Genomic DNA, 20,951 nt, shown 5'->3' with positions numbered 1-20,951 from the left:
ACGCCAATCATGTCAAAGGAAAACGAGTTTGTGCTAATGGTACTTCATTGGCTCTAGCAATATCAGAAAAATTCTCCGACATGGGTAACCTTATTTTAATCTTTAAAAGAGGAAGCTAAAATTAGACTTTCTGAAAAGAAAACTTTGGGTGAGAAAGACAAGAAGGGAGTCCAGGCAAGGGGCGAGCTTGAAACTCTATATTAATTATTTGAGTTTACTGAAAAGCAGCTCAAGCTGTTTTTTCTTTGGAAGACAGAAGAAGAGTTTGCAGAAGAGGACAAATGATTACTACCAGGCATAAGCCTTGCACTTGATTCTCTCTTGTAGCCTAATCCCCACATGAGAAATGCTATTAACTGAGTTTTCTCTGTTCCTTGCTATGGTAAAGCTGTGACCGCAGAAGTTACCAGTGCACCTTGGAAAGATCCATATCTGATCTCCATAACAAAAAAGAAACTGTAGTACGTCCATTTTGATCCTCTGCTCTACTCTTACCTTCTCTGTGCAGAGCTTCAGATTGAGCATGGTTGAAAGACAGCCCACAAAGAAGAAATAATGCTTACAAGCAACCTTGACAGTCCTTGCACTTCTCTCCATTCTTCCTCATTAACTAGCAATTGCTAATTCATAAAACTCACTGATATCTGAAATCAGTTATATACTAGTGAAGACGGTGAAAATTCAGCTTTGCAGTAACTGAAGGAGTATCATTTTAATCCATGCTAGCAGGGGACATTTAAGGTTACAGCTAGAATTTCTGACAAAGGTAAAGCTGTGTTAATAACATATATGTTCATTTGTTTATACGACATTTAATGCAAACAGCATAACTCAGAAAAAAATGTAGAGTGAAAGTAAACCATCACGAAAGTTCATTCATCATTCTGCCTACATTTATTAATATGTCCCCAAAAGTGAATCTGTGCTTATTCCTTGAGAATTTCATGACAGAAATTAAATTAACCTTTGTAATATTTTTTTCCATCTGTCAGTCCATTTTGGGGGTTTTATTTAATCCACCAGCACATGTAGATAGTATCAGCTCTTTTAAACAACTCTACTTCTTTAGCCACATTACATTAAAACAATGACAGGATTAAGCAGCTACTTCAGAAATACAGAAGATTACATAAATCCAGGTTAAAACTGTCAATTGGCTGTTTCTCAAACACACACAGAAACCCACTTTGGCTTACTTGGTATACTAGCATTAAAAGGTTAATTGCTTGGGAGGTGATAAACCTTATTCCTAAGAAATGCAGCTCGCTGAAGTGAGCATGATAAAGCATCCTGTTGTCAAAAAGTGATTCCTGCAGTGTAAGACACCACATTGTGAAGATTTACACAAATATTTATCACAAGAGTAATTAGCTTACCACAAATCTAGAAAATACCACTTCCCCACTTTCTCCAACTATGATCCCAAGCAGGATTACAATTTTAAACATAAAAACTAACAACGTGATGCTGTTTACTTTGATGAAACTACTAGCTAGCGTTCATGGCATAGACAAAGGCCTTTAGGCCAAAATATTCTCTCTCACAAATGAATTTACCATTAATGTTATAGCAGATGTTTCAGTTATGTAAGTGCAAGCGGAATTTACCCTTTTATTCTCAAACCGTCACTGGTTAAAACACTGGGCAAATGGGAATTTTAAAGACATGTAAGTTTTTAAGAGCTTGCAGTGCAGAAAGGGTACTTGGTGTGACCTTACTGAGAGCTTAAAATGCAGAAGGGGTATTCAGTGTGAACTGGAGGTACAGAAATACAGAATAACTTGTGTTTTTTTAAAAAAAAAAAAAAATCCCTGCTAAAGGAGCCCTTGCTATCTTCTGAAAACAGCTGCAAGGCCACTTGAGGAGGAAAGGAGATTTACAGAGTACTCTTTCTGTAGGGAAGGAGGAATGCATGCAAAAGAACCCAGAGAATTCAAAGTACAACTCTAAGTGCAAATAAAGAAAAAGCTCAAAAATATGAAATGAAAAACACAAGCCAAGCAACACAGCAGGATCTATGTTTCATGGGTAGTAGGGAAGAATTGTTTTCACAGCAGGCGTTTGGAGTATGCCATTAAAGGATAAAGGATTTGGTGAAGTTGGAGGACACATTTGACATGCTCCACCACAGGAGCATGCAGCATTTTCTGTTGCCAGCACTGCATGTAACTCTATCAAAATATATTTTAAAAGATGCCATGAAGGAGGAGGTATGGAAAAAGACATCTTCCATACCCAGTTGACCTGTTCGTTTTGAATTCTTTTTTTTTCAATTCATATCAAATATCCTGGCTTATAAAAACACACATTTTATAATTGTGGTCTTTTCTCACAGTAAAGAGAATCTTAGTTTATCATCAGAATACCTGTCAGCTGCAGCATAGGTAAGAATGCCAGCATTTCTTGCTCCGATATACAGAGAGCACATATAAGAAGCATGGATAAAAGCAGTGGTTATGTCAGTAGTGTTGATTTAAGCCAGTTGTGAGTTACAAGCAGACATACAAAAAGCAGAGCTAATCTTGCAAAGCTTCCACTATACAAGTGTTTTTTTCCTGGAGGAAAAAAAAGAAGAAAAAAAAGAAAACCGGTTGTTTTGGTTTTTTTAATGAAATATTGTAGCAAATAGTTAGCTACACAGTGAAGCTACACAGTTAGCATTTCCTAGTTACAAATTTGAAGTAGGTAAGATAGGAAAATACAAGTGATAGTATAAACAATATAGAGCAACAGCACTTGCAGAAATTGCTTCAGGAATGGGTTATAACTGATGCTGCAAATTCTTCTTATGTATCTACACAAATCTACACATTCCATAAAAACAGCATCTGTTGAACTTTAGCCCATCGATACACTATTCAGTATGGAAGACCTCAGATTTTACTGCAGATTAAAGAACTCTGTGTCCTAATAAGAGGAGAACATAAATGGAGTCATAAAAGAAGATCAGTTATTCACAGAACTGAAATTAATACTCTATAACATTAAAAACAGGAAGCTTACAGCTAGTGTTTTGCTTTCCTTACCTACAGCAGGGATTTCTACACCACCTGATCTTCTATCGCTCATGCTGCAACTCTGCAGCTTAATGAGATGGATTAAGGGTTATATTTCACTCTGTAATCTACATTTTTAACTAGTCTCACACACTTGTTATATTAACAGTAATTTTATAGCTAATAATAGAGATTATAAAGTAGCACTTGCAACGACAATGTTTTCTCTGTCTTTTCAGAGGGTATCAGGCAGAACTAGATTCACTGAGTTAGACTAACCTTCACTTTAAAATTTTAGAAGAGGGGTGAGGGGGGAAGTCACAGGCACTCTCCCAAAGCTAGCCACGATTTCATCTCTCAAAAACGGAAAAAGCTTTCTGAAATGTATCTAATACATTTTAAGAAGCTTCTATTATAACAGTCTTTTGAAAAGCACTTAAAGGAATACAGATTCTTTGGTGAACACTTACTATCAGATTATGAAAGCAGACCATGATTGATGGCCTTTTTTTTTTTTTAACTTATGATTAGGCAAAATGTTCTGTTAAGTGACAGGTCTATAAAATGTATTCATTTCATTTTTTGGGATTCCATGCATCAGACATATGAGAGATGAAAAAAGGCAAAACTTACTACTGTTTTTTACCAGGTTTCTGTTACCTGTTAACTCTTCGGGTTAAATCCTCCAAAAGGCTCAGTGCAATCACATACTTGCTTACTCTGAGTCATATACTAGACCTGGGGGTCCTATTTGACAGGTTAACCACGAGCCAGCAATGTGCCCTTGTGGCCAAGAAAGTCAATGGTCTCCTGGGCTGCATTAGGAAGAGCGTTGCCAGCAGGTCCAAGGAGGTGATCCTGCCCCTCTACTCAGCCCCAGTGAGGCCACATCTCGAGTACTGTGTCCAGTTCTGGGCTCCCCAGTACAGGAGAGACATGGAGCTACTGGAGAGAGTCCAATGTAGGGCTATTAAGATGATGAGAGGAGTGGAGCATCTGCTCTATGAGGAACAGCTGTGAGAGCTGGCCCTATTTAGCCTGGAGAAGAGAAGACAGAGAGGATCTTATTAGTGTCTACAAATGCCTTAAAGGAGAGTGTCAAGAGGATGGGGCTGGACTCTTCCGTGGTGCCAGTGACAGGACAAGAGGCAATGGGTACAAGAGGCAACAGGTACAAACTGGAACACAGGACATTCAACCTGAATATGTCACTTCACTACGAGAGTGACAGAGCACTGGTCTAGGTTTCCCCAGAGAGTTTGTGGAGTCTCATTCTCTGGAGATATTCAGAACCTACCTGGATGCAATCCTGTGCAACATGCTCTAGGTGACTTTGCTTGAGCAGGGAGGCTGGACTAGATGATCTCCAGAGATTCCTTCCAACCTCAACCATTCTGTGATTATTACACCTTAATGTAACAGAGTCCTAGCATTGTTATAAATAGCAAATATGATAATATAACATTTTTTGAAGACTGGATAGAATTTCCAAGTGATACCCACCTTTACCTGAGCAAGTTATTTTAGCTGACCACTAGATCTCCAATGACAAGCAGGAAAATGAAGCATTCTGGGGCTCATTTCCCTTCTTCAATGTTTTCAAGAGAGACAGCTGTACACGCTCACTGCAGGAGGCATGGGTGGAAGGCTGTACCCATCTTACACAAAGGGGGTGATAAGACTTAAATACTCCTCCATTATTAGAGGTACTAAATCGAACTCCTAGCCAGGGGACCTGGTTGTTTCAGTTCTGGCAGACACTTTAACATGTATGGAGGCTGCAAGCACAGGGTATGAAATGAGCATGAACAAACATTTCTGTTAACTTTCAAATGGAATTGCTAAACTTCAAATTCCAAAATAAAGGGACTTGTGGAGTTCCAAGGACAGAATATTTAATACTATCCCATGACTTACCCTGTGACAGAAGCCACTGAACCGTATCCAATGATTCTTGCTAGGAGTCCTACAGCTTGTGACAAAATACAGCATCTGGACCAGAGTGGAAGACTATAGTTGCGCCTCTGCATCACATATATTTTGGTTTGCAGGACAAACAAGAAAACAGTTTCAGATGATGTAGGCTGTAACATGCCTCCTGTCCTATCTATGTAAAGCATTAAAAACTGCCAAATGTTAGAAGATAATTGCCACCAATTGTGCTATAGAGCTGGACCCAGGCTTGCTGAATGCCGCCTTGTAAGACCAACTGCTGGCTAAACCAGGTAGCAGTGGCAACCATGATGGGAAACAGATGAAAACTGTCACCCAACACAATAGGAAATTGCAGCTCCCTGTTTTCTTCATAAAAGTACAAACATGGAGGGGCTGTAGACTGAACTTAAAACTCTGTTTTAAGAATTAATATACAGTCAATATTATTATGGAAAAAAAAAAGTGCCAAGCACTGAAATATGGCACTTACTTTCACTTGTATCAACAAATCCTGAATTGAGATAATTCTAAGCTATTATTTCAATGAAAAGAATGCAACACACAGTCTAGCAAACATTTGTTATATTTATTCTATGAAACAAAGAAAATAAGATTGAAAAATGTTCCATGCATTTATAAAATACAGAGAAAGACACTGTCATGAGAAAACAAAGGACAAGCAAGCAAAAGCCCCACTGAAAATCCTGAGAGCTTTGCTTCTTCATATTGCATCATCTATATGCAAAAATGCATCTACCAGAGAGGGTGCAGTCGAAAGGAAATAGCACGTTATATACAAAACCTTGGGTGAATAATCTGTCCACAAGGCTTTTGCCATCTCCCCTCATATCAGAAGACCCAACCAATTCAGCTTTTTCCTCAACTGATTCAGCTTTTTCCTCACTACCAGTTCTTGATATTATCTTTGGCTGGGAAATCAGGCCAGTACAGCAGAATTTATATCAAATTTCAGGCAAGGAAGAAACCAGGTCCCAAATGGAGCTGGGTATAGAAAAATAGCCAGGCATGATGGCTGGAAGTAGGCAGCAGTTGTTCCACTCCTGGAGGTAGGATGAATGAAGACGGCTTAACTATATGCTATGGATAGGGAGAGGAAATACATTCTGCAGTAGAAATTTGCACAGAAGCAGAAAATATATCTAGTACCTCTCTGTAAGAGCACCAACAACATAAAACACATGCTGCATTATAAAAGGATGCTGAAAGTAATGTTCTTATTTAGTTTACAAATTATTTTACTATAAACCCTCTTACTGAAAACCTTGAATATTCAATAAGAGAGTCCAAAAAGTGCCTTTTCCTTGACCTACAACATTCCACTTCACTCAGCAAAGCTGTTACAAGATTCTCTCCCGTTTTTATTTTATGGAACTTCTCAGCTTCCCACAATAGTTAATGACCATAAAATTGCTAACTGCACATGTGGTCTAAATCTGGACTCATGCTTTTGACACAAGAGCAATCCCCACCTCTTACTGGGAATGCCAAAAAGCTGCCATCACTGTGTTTGGGGAGGAAGGGGTAGAGAACAGAAGAACAAGGCTCCACTTATATAAACATCTACTACCTCAAAAGCCCCACTCCATGCAGATTTTGAAATACCACCACCAAAGAGCTTCACGTGGAGAGGAGCAAAGAGAAGACAGTAGACTGGGATCCTTCCCCCTGCACCCAGGGATCCATCTGCTTCTCTGATAACAGCATTCTTCTGCTAGCTACCAAGCTATCTGTCCTGCAGTGCTGATGGTTCTGAATTCAACTCCTGTGAATAATGCACCAAAGGGAAAAATTGTTACAACTACAAATGTGGGTTTTACGTTGTTTCTTGAAAACAAAGCTATGAATTCGTATTTTAGAAGTTACAGTAAAGTGTAATTTAACCTGTGTAGTGAAGTATTTCAAAATCAGATGTGACATTTTGAACTGTCTGTGTTACCTTAACTCTGTCCATTTGCAGGTATGCATCAGGAAAAAGATTTTGCATTATTTGATCTTTTTGTTTTTCAGTCTCCCAAAAAGAACCCTGTTCTATTCCCTGGACAAACACAGAAGAGGCAGAAACAAGATTTCATAGGAAACATCAAGTCCAGCATGTCTCAGTTTTGAGGGCTTGCAGCTAGAATAATGTTTTCTTGATGAAGTTTTAAAAACTCGATTATGTTTTGTGTGTTCCTTTTCCATTAGGAAAGCAGAAGCTGCTGTAAAAAATTAAGCTCTCACACTCCTCAGCAAGGAAAAAAAGGTTAAGTTTTATTTTAAAATAAATGACTGCCCAGCTTCCTAACTAATGTAATTTCTGCGTTGTCCATGTAAACATTACACAGAGTCTTTGTACCACCCACTAAGTCCTTTGCTTCAATCAACTATTTGTGCTCAAGGTCACATCCTTATGTTATTTCTTACACTACAATCATCCTCCTAGAGCACAAAAGATGTAACATAATCTGTAACATATGGATAATAGGAATTATCCATATACTGGATACTTACAGGGATTGCTGCTGTTTGTTTCTGTCTTCCCAGTCTTGGCAAGTTTGGTTGAGTTCTGCTGTGCTTTGCCCAGCTCCTCTCCAGTTAGTAGGGCTTTTATTTCAGAGGGGATTTTCCCTTGGTCCATTGCCATGCACCACTGCTTGTACTGAAATACGCAGACACATCAGACATTAGCAAATTGCCAGGATCACATTAAAAGACAAAATGAGAGCTGCAACCTTTATCTTCCGGTACATTCATTTAAGGTTTGGCTTTACTGGGCTGAAGCCTCTTACAAAATTGCAGGGGACTAATGAGCTAAGCACATGTCAATGGTTGCATACCTGGCCTCAGTAAATCCTGTTTCAATCAATAAACTGCTACTCAGTGGCAATGCCGGATACAATACTGTACTTATTAAACAACACGGAACACTTTGTGCACTTGCTTGTTCTTGGCATGCCAGTACACCGTTCCAGTTCACAGCCTATTAAAAACAAATAGTTCACATGATTCTAGGCTTGATTGACTAGTAAGAGGTCCTTTCTAACTGTATAAGAGACAGCTACAGGACAGTTGCCTTATTCATAGCTCCTGCACCTTTAATCCTCCACTGGCAAACCCTGAAACACACTATAAGGCCAGTTAGCTGAATTTCCACCTAAGTCCTAAAGGGATTCATCTATGGTGACTAGCCCTACCTCTTCAAACAAACCTAACACAAGGTCAAGCAATATACTCAATTTCAGTGGAGCCTAGTATCACTTGAGGAACTGAGCTTGTATTTAGAGACAAAACATTCTCTTTTGCTAATGCAGTTTATTTGGTCAAGGCACCCATTTGATGCACGCTCTGAACATCGCACAGCTGAGCAACCACCTACACATGTCAACAGTGTGCTCCAAAATTCAGCCTCATGTACAAAGACAAAAGTTAGCGGGAAGCACTGGCGAACTATGGATGTATCTTCCCATTGATCTAACACATCTCTTTCTATCCTCTACCTCCTCCTCTCCCTGTCAGAGGCTTTCCAAAATAAAGATTTCAAAGAAAGTTGCATGCAATGGCTCTCTTTGTTTACCTCTAGTTCACAACTAGAAGATAATTTGTAGCACATGGTTCATTTTCAGTATGCAAAACGTTACCGCAGCTGAGTGCATCTGTTAGCAATGCTTTAATATCTTATGGCAAAACCCAATTCTCATTTTAGTCAGTGATTTTAAGGACAAGTCTATGACAGCAAGCCCCAAGTCAAAATGAAGATTAAGTTAAATGACAGTTTCTTACCATTTCAAGCTCTTCTCTGAGAGCACAGATGGCTCTCTCTCTGCTTGAAACCAGCTCTTCCAGGTACTGGTACCTCAGCTTTTTCCTGGCTCTGCACTCTCTTGCACTCTGACGACTCCTTTCAAGCTTTGCCTTCAAGTCTATTTTGGCTGGTTTACGACCTCGCTTGCCTGGTTTCTTTACTTTGCCTCCAACCACCTGGAAAGGAAGTGTATATTAAAGGTCCTGTTCTGCCAACAGAATGCTGCAACCATGTAGTGGTGCCCACAAGATGTCTCAAGCCTAAACCTTCCACATACTTTCACTGATTCTAGAGCAACAGAGGATGTAGTTTTTTTAGAGGGCTAGCATATGAAGCACGGCACCAAAAACAAGAGGGATAATACTTTAGTATGAAGCCAGCGCTCAAGCAGTCTTATTGTAAATGTTACTGATCTGATTTGAAGGAGCAATATCTAGGGGAGGAAGAGACAATCAACCAAGTTGTAGCAAAAGTGTTTTAATATTAGCAATCAACAGGGTTGAGAACCCTTGCCCTAATACTTGCCAGCTAGATAATGGCAGCTAGAAATACTAGATAATGGCTTTTAGCACTTTAAGTCAGTAACTTTTTTTTCCCTGCAAATTTATACTAGTCCAAAAGCTTAATTTTGTTGCAATAAAGTGACCATAATTTCAAGAAGCCTACTCTTAAGATGAAATTTCTCAGAATTATTCCCTGGCCATCTGAATTTCCTCAGTCCTGATTTACTTCAAAGGAATTTTCTGAGCATTTTTACTAAAAGCAAATTTTGTTACATTAAATTGTGCCTTTCAGTTCCATTCCCTTCCTGCTTGACTTCCGCTGCTTCCTTTAAAGCAGTACCTAACCATTCTGGGCATTTTTGCCTTAAAAAATATATATATATTAAACACCCTGGAAGATTGTCTCCTCTTGCCACCTATACCAGTGTTCAATCCTCATTATGCCATATTTAGATCTCCCTTACACAAACACAACCTCATCATTTCTTGTCCAATATATAGCAGGCACTGGAAATCAATTTTCCCTTTCCTTTATGGCTTCCCATACTCCAAAGACAAATGAAAGGAACAGTTTTCCTCAATGTTCACTCTACATTTCCCCACCCAAATATTTTCCTCTTCATATGAGAACACGGCACACAGAAGTCTTAAATATGGTATGAAAGTTAATGGCCATCGGGCGGGATTGCCTTGTAAGCATTGTCAGCCACACACCCCATTTTCCTTCTGAAGTGAGAATTTCACTTTATTTGCTCCATGCCCACACTGTTTGAATGGAGAGGGTACAGAGAAACACACCTAACACACACACTTACATGTAAGAATTTCACTGCTGACTTAGTGTTTCACCATACTGTGTATATTTCTTATAAACAGTGTTCAAAATACCACAGTTCATAATAAAAGTGACATTTTTTACTATGTGAAATAGACATAGAAGTCACTTGTTCTATAAACTCAGCAGGCTCCAGTGAACTGATGTGCTAGAATGAAAAAAAAAAAAAAAAAAAAAAAAAAAAAAAAAAAAAAAAAAGCCTAGTCTTTCCCTGGAAAGTGAGTCAACATAATCCTACCATCTCATATACTGCCTCTCCTAATTTATTCAGTAGTACTGCCTACCATAAGCAAATGAAGGAACAGAACGTAATTAATGGACACCAAGTGATAGTGACACAAACATAATACATTCAGAAGAGCAAGCAAAAAACTCAAACTTTTGCATTTGAACTGCAGTTTGAATAATCCATATCCTCCACTCATCCTGTAACAAAGGTGCATGCCTTAAGATTTTCTAGTTTAGTTACTATTTTCCATGCTCTCCTGTAATAAATGCATACAGTAATTCATTAAACTTAGTGCTCTAAAACAGGATAACCTAGTATAAGGCATAAAGTAACAGTTACTGTTTTGCTTTTATATAAAACTTTTTGCAATTTGTTGCTTCTCAAGGGACACATCCTGCTCCCTATCTCCCTCATCTCTCCTCCCTCTCCATTTCTGAATCTTAATTTTAATCTCCCTATCACTCATTTGATTACACACCAAGCCTATTTGATTCACCCAGATAGTATAAATGTAACCAGCCAAGGTCAAGGGGACAAGGAGATTGTCCCCCTTTGAGCACAACAAGCATGGCTCTGTCCTCTCATGGAACCACACATTTGTGTGGTGCAATTTATACTTCTAGTTCAGTAGGTGACAAATGCACAAAATTTTCATAGGAGGGGTTGGAGGCACTCACAATTTGCTAACTGTTATTACTTGTACCAAAAAGAAGCTTTCTGGATATTACATTGTGCACCACATCTAAATTACTTAGGACCTCCTAGACTTTCAGAGCTTTTACAGGTTATGCAAGGCAGTTTAAGATAAGTCTTGAAATCTGTCAGCCAGATAAGCTCTTGTGTAGACATACACTCCAGCTCTCTTAAAAATCTTTGCCACTTTGAACTCTGCCACTCCAGTAGAGTGGGCTTGAACTCAAGATCAGAATCCCAGCACACCACACAGTGCTGCATGAACAACATAGTAACCACGGCCTCAGCAGGAGCACATTGCTGTCAGGCTTTTTCACTACAATGTCAAACAGGTAAACAATTGCTGTCACTCTGCTTTTCAAAAGCAGCAAGTCAGAACTATTCACAAATAGCATTCAACCTTTCCATGGCCAATCTTAGGCAGACACTAGCCACAAAAAGAAGTTGTTGCAAATAGCACAATTCACATCAAATAAATCCATCCACCACAGTAATCTCACAAAATAGCTTCTTTTTAAGGAATTGTTATTTTAAAATACTTTGTGTACATTTATATTCAGCTAGTGTCTTTTCCAAGGTAGGAGTCACATCAACACAGAACAGAGAAGTTACAAAGGAAAAAGAGAAGCGGATCACTACACTAGAGCATCAAATATGTTCTCTCCAAGTCTACACTTAACAAAAGGGCAAGGTTTGATGCAGGTTTGTGGTGTTTCAATCCAAAGTCTACTTGCAGCTCTGATCGTTTCTTGCCAAAGCTTTAACCACTAGAACTGCAGAAATTACTGAAAGTTTCCTTCCCTCTTAACTCTGACTTTGAGTATCAAGACCCTAATCATCTGCCTTCACACCACCCCGAAAAACTCACCATTTCCACGGCCCCTGAACAGCAATTCACCATATAATTATGCAACACCCTGTACAGCTTGAGTGATTTAATCAAACCCTGCATTCTTAGTAACTTTTTTTTTTTTTTTTTTTTTTTTTTTTTTTAAACTAGCATTTAGAAGCTCCTGCTGCAAGCTTAAGCAACCGATTTGGGGAAAGAAAGGCCTGCTAAATCCTTTTTCAACGTTCCATGTTACCATACCTTCCTGGCTTCCACTGCTGTTTGCCTAGCCAGTTGCTATGCTGGTGTGACAGAAAAAAAGACAAAGCAGAAGTGCTAGTTGATGCTGAGCATGGCAGCAGACCAACAACAACAACAGAAAAGCAGCAAACACTGTGTTCCTTTTGTATTCCCTTGAAGTTCGTAAGGCAATGGGATCCATTAGCATTCAGCAGCGGAGATTGGTTTTTTCAGGGAGTCATATGCAATCAAGACCCACAAGAATGCTAATGATAAAAATTTGTCATAAAAATATTAATAAGGTCATACATTTGTCAGAAGTCCAACCAAGCTCATATTTCAGCTCAGCTATGCTACAGAAGATAGAAAAATGTAGCTTCCCTCCCTTTTTTAGTACTGAGATCGCAACATCATTCTTGTCTGGTATCAACATTCAGGTATAAAATTATTTGACATTATTTGGCAATTGGAAATAGCTTCAGTTACTTGACCCAATCTGGAAACAGCCCTTTAATTTTTGAAATTCTTTTTAGCCCAAAGATGGGCAAAAGAGCACTGGGAAGGTATTCAACAGATCTCTGGAAAAGCACTGCCAGAATGAGTCCTGCAGACATCCTCCTTTGCAAGGGCAGATACATGCAATATGGCTACTAGACAGTTAAATCCCCCATGAACTGAGCCACACTGACAGAATATTGGGGTAAAGCTGGTCTTCCTGTTACACCTGCAGGTACTGAACAAATTACCAGATTAAAAATGCTGTCTATAGTCATCATCTCATTATCTTTCAGCACTTCCCTGTTCATTCAAAGATAACCAATTAGCTCTTAAGTGCTACATCAGCCAACACTTGAGATCTAACTCAGGGAATCATCTTATACAGACTCTTTTTGGTGGTGACATGGTCCAGACTCTTATCTGCCTTAGTTGCTAAAGGCATAGGTTTGCAGAATCCAACTCAGCATGAAACTTGATGATTGTGTATGGAATTTACCTAAACTATAAAAATAATCAACAAGAAACAAAAAAAGCTTCCTATAACAAATTCAGTGCTTAAAGAAGCGTGTGTATGGGGAGGTGGAATCTATTAACACTTGCAAATATTCTCTCTCAAAAAAAAAAGAAAAATCAATAATCAAACAAAATTAGTCACGAGTCTCCTAATAAAGATGAGGTTCTGACCTGCAAAATCACATTGTCGGTCACAATAGGAATATATAATTTAACTAGAAACTATGTTGGTTATTTCTCCATTGCATTACATTTTAAGAGACTAATCTGTGTAAAGCTTAACTTTCACCAGCAGACTCAGTACTCCAAATCACACTGAGAAAGCACTCCAAAAGCACAGCTGATAATGATCCAAAAATATAAGTCTTTTATTAGTGAGCAAACACTAAGTCTTAAACAGATATGGGAATAAAAATTACAGCTAAAAGTACAATGATGAAAAATGATTAATGTACTAAGAAGGTAATCTTTAGCAACAGATGTCTGCAGAAGACTAAAAAAAAAAAGCGCATAAGCTAGGAATAAATATTAAGATTTCATGAACTGATAACATGTGACAGATTTCCACATGTCAAGATGGGCAGGTGTTAAGGTTCAGATCAGGAATCACTGTTGAGACTCTATAGAAGTCACTTCAATGCCTCCTTACAGGTCAGACTCCTCCCTTCTACCCAGAAAGGAATGACAACCTCACATAGAAATACATCCCCTCTACCTGCCTTGCATATTCTGCCAATTTATACCAATAGAACCCAGATATTTCTTTACATCTCTCTCTGTTAGAGCTCTAAACAGACAACAGAAATAGTCAGCTAATACCATACTAGGCATAGCCTCCTAGCCCACTACAGGCACAGAATAAAACTGTTCTAGATGATTTGCAGGATTTAAGCCAAACCGTTTTTCTTACCTATCGCAAACGTGAGAAAGCAGATACATCAGCTGAACCACCCTAACCATCAACAACCGTGATTTGTTAAAAAATCTGATGATTAATCTGAAGATTTCCTGTCTCAGTTTCTAACCAAACATATTTAGCCTTTACATTTGAAAACAAGTAGCAAGAATACTTTACATTCAGTCAGGAACCTGGATGAAAGAATTCTATAGTGATATACAAACCCACAAACTCCGAAAAAGCCCTAAAGGGTAAAAACATAGTAACTATCTCCTTAACAACTTAGATCATTATGAAAACAGATCCTGGCCTCCACTCTCCACTCTGACTCCCTGATAAATGTGCTAGTCCTCAGTCCTTGCTGCAGTGTTCAAAGCACTCCTCAAAGTTGATTCCAGGATTGCCAGGGAGATCATCTCCCTCTTCACAACCCTGGTCACTCACAACAGTGAGGGTCAAAGGCAGAGAAGCGTTAGGGATATCTCATGAATGGAGACCTGTCAAGACCTATGTATTAAGCACAACATTCACATCTGACTCACACTTCCTCCAAGGGACATCTGTCTCTCTGCCATGTGTATTTTACAGCAAAACTCCCCCTGCCGCAGGATCACACATGACCAGATATTTGATGATACAAAGCTGGGTAGAGGTCAAAGTAGTGCAACTCCTCATCTGCAGCCTTTTGCCACAGACCTTCCCCGGCCCTGTGACCAAATACTCTCCCAAAAGGGAAGGCTGCCTGCCTGGACACTAGAGCAAGATATCCGCAGACACTTGATCTACAGTCCATAAACAAAATTGGGATAGCAATGATCACAGGTCCCTGACAAGACAACTTAAAAAAGGAACAGCTAGTTTAAGGGTTTTTGTTTTCATTGCAAACTAAGTTACAATCTAAAAACACTCTTATCTATTTAAAGGTTTCTTTTTCACCTCAGGCATCGCTAGTTTGTTGAGTTTAAGAATAGGCAAATCTCAAGATCAGCATTCAAGGCCCTGGGTCCAGTCTGCTAGTGAATGAACACAAAGAATTTGAGCTGAAAACCCAGTCTTTCAGCAGCTGCTATTACAGGTACAAAGGAATTTGTCCCTTCACTTCAGAGTATGTAGCAATTTATTTTAAAGCAAAAGCAACAACAAAAAAGCCAACAACCAAGAATTAGTTAAGTCAAAGTTGTGAATCTAACTTGGGCATTAAGTAATGAGAACGACATCTATCATTGCACAATTCTGAAGAATGAACTGTGTTTTCTTGTAGCATAACTAAACAACAAAAGGTTTCCCTAACTTGCTTTTGTCCATTCTTTGTGTATCCAACACATAAGTAGCTTCCTTAAGTTAGCAACACTTAAAAGTCTTAAGAGTTTTAAAAAGCTCTTCTGTGCCTTTCACTGCATTTTTGTTTCCATTCCAAAAACTAATCAATTACAACTTTCTACTGCAGAAACTAAGAATGATGCAGTATACAACTTGTCCTCAAAAATCCACTTTATGTTTTTAAAAAAATCACAATATAAATATGCATATTCACCCCCAAAACACACTTTCTTAACCAAAACATAAAAGAGCAGATTCGGTTTAAGTTCAGTATATTTCTGAAGAAAAATACACTTTATCTCAACCTTTTGAAAACTAGAGCCATCTTTTCCACATAGAAAAAGAGTATTCACAATAAAAGAGTAACCCAAATTGTTTATTTCATTAGAATAACAAAGAAAGTGGGTTAGTGGATTATTTATTTCTTGTTTCTATGCATAAACCAAGAACCGAATTATTCACATAAGTATTTAAATACAGGAGTCACAGGTGTTATTCCAACAGAAATTAACTGACAAACAGAAGCTATAACCTCAAACTCTCTCCCATGTATACAGCCTGTAGCTGAAACCAGGGCAAAGATAAAGGAGATCAATATTTGAAGAAGCCCTAGTTTCACAACAGCTCCAAAAAAAAGAGAAGAGAAGGGGTTTTTTGTTTGTTTTTTTTTTTTGTTTGTTTTGAAAAATATAAGAATACCCTTATAAAAATAACTATAAAATGAAAGAGGTTTCCCAGATCTGATGCGTAGGTATTTTGCTTCTCCCTTTGACTCTTATTACTTCCTCCCCATTTTGAGGACTGTTGTAAGATGTACCATTCTTCTGATGTTCTCTTAAATCATGAAAAACTAAACTGTATAAACTGTAAGGATCAGCAAAAATATTACAGACTGCAAGCTCAATTCTAGATTTTGTACACGATATAGATGAAAAACTGTAAATGCGGGTGGATGTAGCTACAGAATGGTTACTTCACTACTTATGTAATTTGCTTATCTAAGTTTTAACAGGGAAAATCCTTTCATAGTCACAATCATTCAAATAAGACTGTCAGATCATACAGTAAGGAGGGAACCCTTTCAGTAAGGAGGGAAACATAACTCAGCGGAACTTTCAGATACAAGGATATGCTGGCTTGAGCTGTTAACATCATGCTGGCTATAAAACAAAGTATAAATACTGTTTGCCTCATCCTGACATAGCAATTTCCAGCTACATAAAATGGGAAGAGCTCTCTCAACAGAAATGGGATCTCTCAAATGGAGGCACCAAACTCTTAGGCTAACCTGAAGCTTCATGAATGTTCTGTAAGGAACTGGAGCCTTTCAAGGTAACTACAGCAAAATCTTTCAAAACAGTAGGCACTTCCTGACTAGTATCAGTTCTTTTCAGTAGAAGATAACAGAATATGACTTCTTCCAGAATTATACCATTAATGAAAAACTTGCTGAGGGAACAAAGATTTTCAAAGTCTTCCTTAGGAAGTGTCACATTGAGCAGTCCCATATAGCACCTTTTTCAAAGTTGTTTAGCATCACCCTTGCAAGTATCTCAATGGTAAATTAAATGGAAACATCATATTAGGAGATTGTACTTGAGACTGCAAGCATGAGGAATAAATATTCCACTCTCTGGATGCTTTTCCATACTTTCCTTCAATTTTTTCTTAGGAAAGAAGGGGGGAAAAGAACTGCCTTACTGGCTAGGTGATAACATTTAGTTTTGTTAGTCAGTGCATCCAATAACCTTTCCAACAAAAGCAGATAATCATATGTGTTGTCAGTGGGTTAGATCAGGTGGTCTAGAGAGGTCCCTTCCAAACCCAACTATTTGGTGATTCTGTTTATTATTTGGTGAAGACTCCAAAAAAATACAGTAACAGTTCTAAAATAATTTTTCATGAAAAATCTAGAAGCTGTCTGATGTAAATAAGTTGATTCTGTCACAGGAGACATGAAGTGTCTATAATATTAGAAACACAATAATAAAAATTGAGTAATAAGTTAGCTACATATGCCTCCAGAATTAAATCTTCTGGATTTTCTAAACTAATGCCCTGATCTTACGAACTGTTTCATTCAGGTAGTCCTCACAATTGTGAGCATTTTGTAGACTCCAGTGATGCAGATTCCCCCCACCCTCCTGTGTAGCTTTCAGATAAGGCTTTGATAAAACAAAATAGCATATATCTTAGTTTTTGAAATGAGTATGTACAGATGATCTATTTTGTGGATAATTACTATGCTTATCCACTCACAAACTACTGATCACTTGCTAAGAATAGATCTAAGAAGCTTAAGAAATTACATCAAGTATTTTTTTTTTTCCTTTGAGTTAGGAGAGATCATCACTGGCAGTATGATCTCATTTTAACAAAAATGAGGTGGCTTGGGAATATGTAACATACCACATGCACCTATCACCTGACTAGTTTTAATACCCAAGCCAAGGTCAGAATTAACAGCAAGTCAGAAGATAGCCACTTCACAGCCCATACAAAGCATGGCTTTCACCTAACCAATTCTCAGGGACCTGAACTACCTTTGACACAAATAACAGTACCAGAACAAACAGCTCAGCAACCTGAAGTACTCGCACTCAGCTAGGAGTTTCAGTTGAGGAAAATGTGCATTGAATGGGTATGGCAATTAAACTATTTCTCAGTCCTCACAGCCCTGCCGGTCCTGCTTTAGGCACACTGGTCCAAGCAGAGGAGGAAGCTTTCCTCATAAACCTTCTAGTATCTCCCTCTACTTAAATTTAACATTGCTACCTCCAGGGATGCTACTTTACTATTATCATTAAAACATACAGGAAGAACAGAAGCAACAGCTCTCCTTACAATGTTTGCAATCCAAGCACCTACACTGGTACCTTGCTATTTTTCTATAGCAGCTATTTAAGAAATCCAGGGCATTATAGGAACACATGATTTATCATACTAGATCAGACCAGTGCTCTATCTAACCTCTAGCCCATGTCCAGAGCTTTAAAGGAAAAACTTCTAATAGTTGAGCCACATTGTAAATGACAAGTGAAGGGAGTGAAGAATTCCTTCTTCCTGCCTACAGTGATCAGAGGTCTTCCAAAGGGTATTTCAGAGAAAACTACTTCAGATGATTTTATCACACATGTCAATCTCACCTGGAATTCTCAGTTTACTAAATGTTACAATTTATGTATTGTTTTTCCACAATACTAGAGGGCTGGAAGCACTCGGTTTTACAAACCCAACCACTACTGAACTCTTATTCAACAGAGCCACCACAGCCAGTAGCAGCAGCACACACTGGGGAATCGTAACTATTAGGTATTTCAACGAATTATCCGAATTACCACATCTCCCGGCACGGCAGCGTCACCGCCACTGCCCCTACGCCTCCCTACCTTGCTATCATCCATCTGCGCAGCCAGTCCGCTCACAGGTCGATCTGCTCCCGCAGCCCTGACAGCGGGGAGGCACTCAGGCTCCTGCCCTTCGGCCTTGTCACAACAGCAACAAAACAGCAGCGACCACCCCTCCACGACCACCACCACAAACTACCACCACCGCCACCATGGCCTCCGCAGTGTTTGTTTACAGCCGCCCGCCTCCGCCTCGCTTGCGAGGGGCGGGGCGGGCCAGCCGCGCAGCAGCAGTGCGCGCTGGGAAGAGTAGTTCGGTTACGCCTTGCCGCCCTCCGTAATTCCGGCGTTCTGAGACAGGAGAACTACAACTCCCTCCAGGCCTCGCGCTGGGAGAGCCCACGAGTGCCGCAGCGCGCTCTGGTCGACGTAGTTCTGCGCTGACCCGGAGGCGGCTTCTAACCTGCCCTTCCCTTCCGAGGAAGACTAAATTTCCCAGAGGGCAATGCGGGGGCTCCTGGGAGCCGCGGGCGGCCTCGGGCTGAGGCGGCCGTTGAAGGTCCGGTCGCCCCGCCCTGTCTTCCAGACTTCAGCGTCAGGCTGAAAGTCCCGGACAGACCGCGAGGCCTTGTGGCTAACATGGAGCTACAACGGCTGCTCAGTTAAATAATTCTTCTGGCAAAAGATCATATTTTCTCTAGTCTTTTTTTTTGTATATATAAAAATTATTGACCTATCTTAGATTAATAATTAAAACTGTAGTATAGATCCCATATGGGAAATATCACCCCAAAGGACTAACATTTGACAAGGTTACAAGCAATTGAGTGAAAGGTATTGCAATATAAGCTGTTAAAGCCATCTTAAGTAAGCGCAGCTCCATCAATAATACTGCATACACAAAATGTTGCAAGACAGAAGCAGTTTTGAAATTAAGCACTGGGCTGGAAATACCAGATTTGTATTTTCTCCACATCCCTTCAGCTGGATGGAATAAGATGGTTAGTGGTTGCTTCCCTTTGTATTTCCATTCGTTTATCAGGTTGTCAGCTGCGGAGCTTTTGAACTGCACTGGGTCAGCTGTACAACAACTGAGAAAGAGGCCTCTTGACACTCCTGAAAACACCATGTGGTGTATTCTTGCCTCCTCCAAGCCCCAGCTAACACTGCAGCCCTACCCCATCAGCCTCTAGTAATTTTAAAGGGAACTAGTAAGGTCCCAACAAGCAGCCATGGAGCGTTAATAAACTACTTGGATTTTCCACCCCAGCTAGAAGGCACCTTGGTGGAGCTACCTATCTCCTAGCGACTCATACCACACCACAAATCTTGCTGGAGGTACAGATTGGAGTCTCCTTTCTGGTTTGACCGAAGACTTGGTGTTGTCCTACAGCTAAAACAACACTGCAATTTTAAGTGATTTCTTACATTTAAGCCACAACAAGCAAAACATGAGCTGAGGTAATAAAAATGTGTAGACTAGGTTACAGATTCTTCTAGTAGATGCTGTGGCAATTGCATACAGGTTTGTTAGCTCTGAAGTATTTAATCATGTTTTTGATCCTTTTGACTTTTTATACAAGAGACCAGAATATTTAAAAACATATGTGCATATACCTGGTCTTATTACAACACCAATGTGAAGGAGCAGATCTCTAGCTGGTATTTGCAGCTGAGCTGCACTTTCAAGTTTTACTTTTATGACTGCTGTCTTTGTAGATTACTTGGGTAATGGAGAAATTACATTTGTTGGAGCTGACAAATCTGCTTTGCATGAACTATTACTTTTTTTTCTTTCTGATTGCAGCTTTCAATGGTTTCCAACTCTCAAAATTTGCTTAGGCTGTTGGGTTCCAATTGTCACAAAGTATCCACAAGGAAGAAGTAACTGCAAAACAGTTAAAAAAAAAAAAAAAAAAAAAAAAAAAAAAAATTTATCATTTTTTCCTCCATTCTATGTAAGATATGGCATAAATTAGGCTGCAGAAGAGCCCATATTCTTACGCCTTGGTCACTTTCTTCCTTACTTCACCAAGCTTTTTTATTTTTTTTTTCCTAAAAGTCATCTGAAAGCAGAGCTCCCCAAAAGCTGTTTGCCTCTATTTATTAGACTCTTGGTACTTCATCATTTTGCCTCTCTCCCTGTCAGCTAGACCACTACAGCTACTGGCAACATACAAAAATGTAACTTTTAAACATACAAGCTGTTGAGCAGCATAAAACAAAAACAGGGCAGGAGAAGATGAAGCATTTATTGTTGGCTGAGCATGGGCCACACTGTATTCCCTAGTGTCAGTCCCCTACATGCTCTTC

At 39.2% G+C, this 20,951-nt stretch overlaps 1 protein-coding gene across 6 annotated transcripts in view; it reads right to left on the bottom strand.

Moving 5' to 3' along the window:
* The window catches only part of CREBL2 (cAMP responsive element binding protein like 2), a 33,974-nt gene extending 15,081 nt beyond the window's left edge, over positions 1–18,893 (bottom strand). Inside the window, exons 1-6 of one of the 6 annotated variants that reach the window (XR_009960488.1) lie at positions 18,681–18,893; positions 8,712–8,909; positions 7,443–7,590; positions 6,520–6,714; positions 4,914–5,020; positions 2,580–4,034 (exon numbers count right to left, since the gene is read on the bottom strand). Coding sequence is in view for 3 of the 6 variants with exons in the window: in XM_062592888.1 (XP_062448872.1) it covers positions 4,030–4,034; positions 7,443–7,590; positions 8,712–8,909; positions 18,681–18,695 (366 nt within the window). In the remaining 3 variants the exon portion in view is untranslated. Of the gene's footprint in view, positions 1–2,577; positions 4,035–4,913; positions 5,021–5,498; positions 6,715–7,442; positions 7,591–8,711; positions 8,910–18,680 lie in introns of those variants that run through there. The other 5 variants (XR_009960487.1, XR_009960485.1, XM_062592888.1 and 2 more) reach the window with 5 other exon arrangements.
* Positions 18,894–20,951: the final 2,058 nt, after the last annotated feature.

The sequence above is a fragment of the Rhea pennata genome, chromosome 1 (genome assembly GCF_028389875.1).
Source record: "Rhea pennata isolate bPtePen1 chromosome 1, bPtePen1.pri, whole genome shotgun sequence".
Lineage (NCBI taxonomy): Eukaryota > Metazoa > Chordata > Aves > Rheiformes > Rheidae > Rhea > Rhea pennata.
The sequence above is the reverse complement of the archived record's forward strand: the minus strand, read 5'-3'. Positions and strand labels throughout refer to the sequence as shown.